General features: G+C 43.9%; 1 protein-coding gene across 1 annotated transcript; it reads left to right on the top strand.

Moving 5' to 3' along the window:
- Window positions 1–787: 787 nt before the first annotated feature.
- ASPWEDRAFT_177886 (HNH endonuclease signature motif containing protein) lies at window positions 788–4,747 on the top strand (the record flags this gene model as incomplete). The annotated part of the gene is made up of 4 exons (XM_040831738.1): window positions 788–2,070; window positions 4,253–4,368; window positions 4,415–4,572; window positions 4,622–4,747. 4 exons carry the CDS (start codon window positions 788–790, stop codon window positions 4,745–4,747), a joined length of 1,683 nt encoding a protein of 560 aa, XP_040683218.1.
- Between the last annotated feature and the right edge of the window lie 1,676 nt (window positions 4,748–6,423).

Below are 6,423 nucleotides of genomic sequence, written 5' to 3'. Positions count from 1 at the left end.
GGTGTAAAGGCATCGCCACTCCGAGTTCGTTTCCGGTTTTCGTTCAGCAGGTTGGCCGTGTCGCTAGTCGTTCTGGTTCGCAGGTCGTCCCCTGCACAGCTGGCGGTGGTTTCTTGGCTGTTTGTGGGATGGGGCTCGGGCCCTCCCGACGGTGGGTCCGCCATCGATCTGGGGTTCGGTACACAAACACAGCAATTTTTATATCTCAATATCAACGCCAACGCCAGCTATACTTCTTCCGTTGCTGTCACCTGTACCGTTAACTACAGTATTTGCTATACTACAGTATTTCCGGAAAATGGTGTCACTACCTTCATGCTCTTTGTTGTCTCACAGACCCTAATGCCAAGATACACTAAACCTGAATAGATTAGTTCATGGAAGAACCATGTTCCTGTACATTACATTTCCTGTATTATATACCAAATTAACATTCATTGTGTATAGTAATTGTATTGGAATATCCATGGTAGCATCTAGAAGGTTCCGTCCTTCGAAAATAGGAACTGGAATGGTGCCTGTGGTATCGGGCAATCTGTCAACAGTTGCCTTGTCTCCTACACCACATTGAAGCAGCAAACCGGTTATCCAGACTAACTACCACGGGCAGTGGCAAAAAGTGTCTTGTCTTAGGGGCTCAATACTTATGACTTTGGTCATCATTTTACTGGGCCTGTTAGCTGCAGCTCCCCCCTCGTTAATCATCTTATTGGGCCCCGGGCACTGCAGGCTAACATCTGATGGTTCTAACAACAGGATTCTCAGTGGCATTTATTGCCTCGAGGAGATGAGGTTCAGCCCTTTCAACGATGATTATGCCTCGCAAATTCAACAGAGCTATTCATGGGAACGAACGCCATCCTATGCCCCTACCCCTGGTAATTTCGGCCGTGATCGTACGCCTTCCGTATTTAGCTTTTCTTCCAACCGTGAGCCTGATGAACGTTCCTCCCCTTTGCGTCAAAATATACCCAACCAATTAGATTTCCTCCAAGTGGATAATCGGGGAAATGGAACAACAAATGATAAACAGCCACCAACCAGCATTCGTTATCTAATTGAGTGGAAGGTAACGCTGAACAACCGGGTTGTGAAAAAAGACACAGAACAAGATTTGGTTCTACGACCCAGTTCGTACTGGGAGCAAATAAAGCAAAATGCTGAAAGTACCGTACGTCGGAAAATTAAGCGCAACCAGCGGGTCAGATTAGATGATACTGAAGTCATTGTATCTGTAAATGACCGTTCACAAGATGATCTTTTCAAAACCTTTGATAATACTAACATTGATTGGACAAGCATAGAAAGGCAGCTCTTGATGTGGGGAAATCTGTTACATGCGGGCAAAAGGCTACGACTTCGTATTACAATTAACTATATAGAGGACAGCGACCTACCTCTATCAAGAAATACTGACAAGCGTGGGACAACATCAGTGACCAAGAAGATGCTTACCGAACGAGATGTTCAGATTGATGCCGAATATGCCTCGGGACAACCCTCAGTTTGGCGAGATGTGTATAGAATAATGCGTTGTTCTGGTCCACCATGTCGACACGAAGGACAATATTGTTGGCAGAACCCTGTTGGGAAAAAGCATTATAAACTTAAAACGCACCATCTCAAGAGCCTGGTCAAGTTTGTTGAGAGAGGTGGCACTATAGAGACCCACGATGATGTTCCCGAAGAAGTTCGTCAACAACTGTACGACGAGGAGGAAGAGCGACACGAGAAACAAAAGAAAGGTCCCAATCACTCCTTGCCAGGGTCAATGTGTCCGATCAATATTAATGTCCTCCCGACACAGTCGTCTCTTCCCCCCGCGATGGGCACTGATACAGGGAGTACTACTCATGCTGATCCTATTCATATTTCCGGACCACTTGATATCGCCGTCGAGGAATACACTGCTTGGCAGATATCCCGCGTGAGCCGTGAGACCTTTAAGGAACAGATTGTCAACGCAGGCAATGTGGCATTAGAGAACTGCCTCGATCTCAAACAGATTGACAAAGATCAAGACTCGGAATTTTTTGTCAAACGAGGTGTGAAAGTTGGTGCTGCTCGCCGGTTTGTTAGTGAGATCAGGCACTGGCTAGATTATGAAAAGAGCAAAGATTGAAGAGCACCCGGATCGAGGTTCATGATTATATCCACCTCAGCTGTTTATAAATTCATGTTATATATCAGTGAATTCATTATCCTACTGTCAAGATACGGAATGGAATAAAGTATCAGGATTTGGGCAACTTACTTAGGTTCGAGTATATAGGGGCCACGTTTGCGATTTTCGAATGGCTTTATTTTTTACTAATTTAGGAAGGCGGTAATTAGAGTGGTGAGGCACTCACACACCCCTGCTGGTGGACCGTACTAACAAAATCACTGGGGGAGAACCGAGGGGAGTCAGAAACGGCTTCTCACTTAGGGAGGTGTGGTAGAGCAACGGATGAGCCCTGCTCTGGCAGTAGCAAAACGAATGGATCAACGGTTAGCGTCTACAAAGCGTCCAGGCACCAGGGACGACCAACTAGGAGAGGTCATGGTGATACAGACAAACAGGCATGGGATTAACAACACGTGATGCCAAGGCCGTGGACGGTTAGCAGGACTTGTAAAACGGCATCAAAGGTAGCCGTTTTTGACCGCCTGCTGACTGTTTCATCGTTGTATGGGGTATGGGGTAGATAATGATTACGGCGGATAGTCATGGCTTTCCTCAACTATATAAATCGGCTCAGTTTGAAGGCACTGCATGAGGCTATTGAGGGTAAAGTATCTATTGCGCAATTTAAAAATTACCAATATTTGATGAATAATATTAAAAAAAAAAAAGGTTATAAATGTGAAGATTTCCTGCAATCTGATATAACTATTCCTTCAAATTTGGCCAATTTTGCTTTGGATAACATGAGAGCCCCTCTACCTAAGACATGTCGATCTTAAGGAATTTCGCGAACTCTTTACCTAGAGTATCCTCCATTTCAGGCATTTCTAAATCATCTTCAGATAGCTGACCGTCATCTTTATCCATGTTAGCATTGAGCAGTGTAAATAAAGGCATTAATTCATTACCACAATGACCCGCTATATCAATATCATGTTTTGCATGTGATGTTTCTTTCATACCAGTCCACTGTGATCCCACTACCGCAGATCCTGCCAGCCCAATCCCAATGTTTGAAATTGTTGTGAATGTGCCTGCTGCAGCTCCCATTCCAGCTCCCTGTAGGGTTGAAAACAAACTACCAGCTTGAACTATCCCGATTGAAGAATGCCAGGCTGTAGCAATAGAAGCCGCAACAGGACCTGAAGCGCCGAAACCAATAGCACCTAATACCGTAGGGCCGGTAATCGGTGCAGTGACAAGGGCAAGCCCTGTGCTACCAACCGCGAAGGCGGTTGTATGTTCTCGTACAACAGCCTGGCTGAAAGAAGTGATTGAGGCAGTTGCATTTCGAAGACGTTCCATTATATTGTGTTAGATAAAAAGTAGCTTATCAAAACCTCAAAATATTGAAAAATAGCATAGGTAGATGGAGGGGTTTGTGGGATTACTGTGCTGAATCAGGAAAAAGTTGGACAAGTGGTGTCGTAGGAGTTGCTATTTTACATCAGAAAGTTGGTCACGTGTTAGTAAGAGCACGTACCACAGGGTCCCAGAAGGGAACATACCAACGGGCGGAGTAAAACAGCCTATCTTGTAGATAGCCAAGCTAATTCTACTCCGGAGTAGGAACTCTATTGGTTCTAGCACGTGCACATGCACGTGACTCAGGTAGGCAACTTCTGAGACCACTCCTTATCATACCATCATGATCGCTCAACATCGACATCAATCGTCTTATAATCTGTACTGGATTTCTCACCATCGTTCTCCTTGACATCACAGCAAAACCAAAAGGCAAATGCTCTTCTTAATAAGCTTGTCCAATCTTATGGCCTCGAACAAACTGTACAAAAGGGCTACAAGCCTGCGAAGCTTATTCAAGAAACATCTACACGCGTTGCATCTCGAGACGCATTTTTAAGGTTCTTCTTTTTGTATATCCGTGAAAGTTTTAATTATACAGAATGATATCTCCGCTGCCTTATCGTACGTCGACAACTTCATCGGGCCCCAAGCAACACAATCAATATCAAGGACGCTGTCGAGAGGTTTGCTGAATATTTTACTGATAATTTTCTTCTTCCACGTATGGCAATCTTTATTTCGAAAATTTCAGTTCTTGTGTTAACTAATACTGGCTAGTCAGGGTATTATCCGCGAAGACACCCCAAGCAATGCCTACATCGTTGTCCATAATACAAACACCTACGCCAACTGGTACGAGACAGCGCGTATCTATCCTTCGGCAAAATTGTCTTGTGCGTGATCATCATCGGTGTGTGATATCTCATAAATTCAATATAGTCGAAGCCAGGAAGCGCGCCGAAGAGTACGGGAATGATTGTAAGGATGATGACGGAAACCTACTAAAAGATGAATCACGTGGTGGATTTCAATACTTGGAAGTTGCTCATATTCTTCCCCTTTATTTGCAAACTGTGGCACCTGGAGAAACGGATTTAGTATGTTGGAAATGAAATATCCAGTTGCTGTACTAATACATGTTCCCAGACCGAGTCAAAGAAGAATGTGTTTCGAATATTAGATATGTTCGAACCAGGAATAAGTCACCGTCTTGATGCATCCAAGATTGATAGCCCCGTGAATGCTCTCACGTTGACACTGGATTATCACTGACTATTTGGTGAATTCCAGATATGCTTCGAACCGACTGGCAATTCATATGAGTATAAAATCGATTCACTCGAGACCTCTTTTCTACGCGATCCTCTATTTCCCACCATCCGCACTATGAAACTCACGGTGCGAGCGAATATATAGAGAAAATTCTTCGAGATATGGAGGACGTAGATGTGAAAGCAGATGGTTCAACAAATCTTGGATATATTGCGGGTTTACGGCTCGGTGGCTGGCTAAACGTGTTAGCTGTGTTCTGATGTTGTGTGCTTTGTTATTCGAAGCCATCTTGTGCTCATACATATGATACCCAAGCAATCAATGATTCTAAAGATTAACCCTTCAAAATATAGCACACGGAACTCACATCTTTTTTCTTCAATAGATATACCTGAGTGCCTGAAGTGCCCCTTTGCACTTTGCTCTCTTGCACCAACAGCATCAACACACCACTCAAGGAAAGTATGAAATCCTTGTTCACGGTTGTTTTCATAGGACTGCCACTGTCGTCGAATAAAAGCTTTTAACTCGGCAAAAAACTCTTCAATGGGGTTAAGATCTGGTGAGTATGGTGGTAAATATACAAGCTTGACTCCCTTCTCAGAACACATTTGTTCTATTCGCTCAGAGTGATGAAAAGAGGCGTTGTCCATGATAAGGACAGACCTAGGATTAGGATATGGTTGACAATGCTGGAGAAGTTCTTCGATGAAATCCTCAAAAAATGCGCCATCAGTAGAGCCTTGGAATACACGAGAGAGTAGAATCCCATCCTGAGTATATGCAGGAAGTATCTGATATCGCTGGTCTCGATGGAACTTAGATACCTGGACTGGTGTTGTTCCAAGGGGAGACCAGCCTGTTCTTCTAAAGCCGACCCGTTTATCACACCCAGATTCATCCACATAAATAAGATGGTATGAGCAGAACTCTGATATATCATGAAAATACTCATCACGCAAATCTGCATTTCGCTCCTTTGCTTTCTGCCGGGCTGTCTTCTTCGACCATCCTTTATGATGAAGTGCATCACTGACTGTAGATTTGGGTATATATACTTCAAATTCATCCAGCAGGAAAACTTGCATCTCATAGATATATAAACCAGGCTTTTCAAGAAGATAATCACAGAGGGCTTCTATCATATCTGGTGTAACATGTCGTGGCCGTCCTCTTTTGATTGGTGGTGCTTTGACATGACCAAACAAGTGTAGGTTAGAGCGAATTCTTATGATTGCACGCTTGCTGCAGCCAGCAGCTTCAGCCATCTGGGACGTAGTGAGTTCATCACTGCTTATCATATCATGAATAAGGTCAAGGGTGGATTGAGCAAGATTAGGCGCCATTATGAGTCGCACTCCTTGTTGATCGATCAATGAGGGTCTGCTCGGCCTGCTTTGGAGAGAGCAAAGAAATATGGCGGGGCATCGAGGTACAGAGAAACTGTACAGTTGAAACAGGTAATATACATAGGCTTAAGTTATTTATAGCTACTTTACCATACGTTACCAGGTGCCGATCTGCAGCCACTCGGAACAATCTTAATGTAGCTTAGTGTATCTTGGCATTAGGGTATGGGAAACAACAAAGAGCATGAAGGTAGTGACACCATTTTCCGGAAATACTGTAGTATAGCAAATACTGTAGTTAACGGTACAGGTGACAGCAACGGAAGA

This window comes from Aspergillus wentii, assembly GCF_001890725.1.
Source record: "Aspergillus wentii DTO 134E9 unplaced genomic scaffold ASPWEscaffold_16, whole genome shotgun sequence".
NCBI lineage: Eukaryota > Fungi > Ascomycota > Eurotiomycetes > Eurotiales > Aspergillaceae > Aspergillus > Aspergillus wentii.
This window is presented reverse-complemented; position numbering and strand designations above follow the sequence as displayed.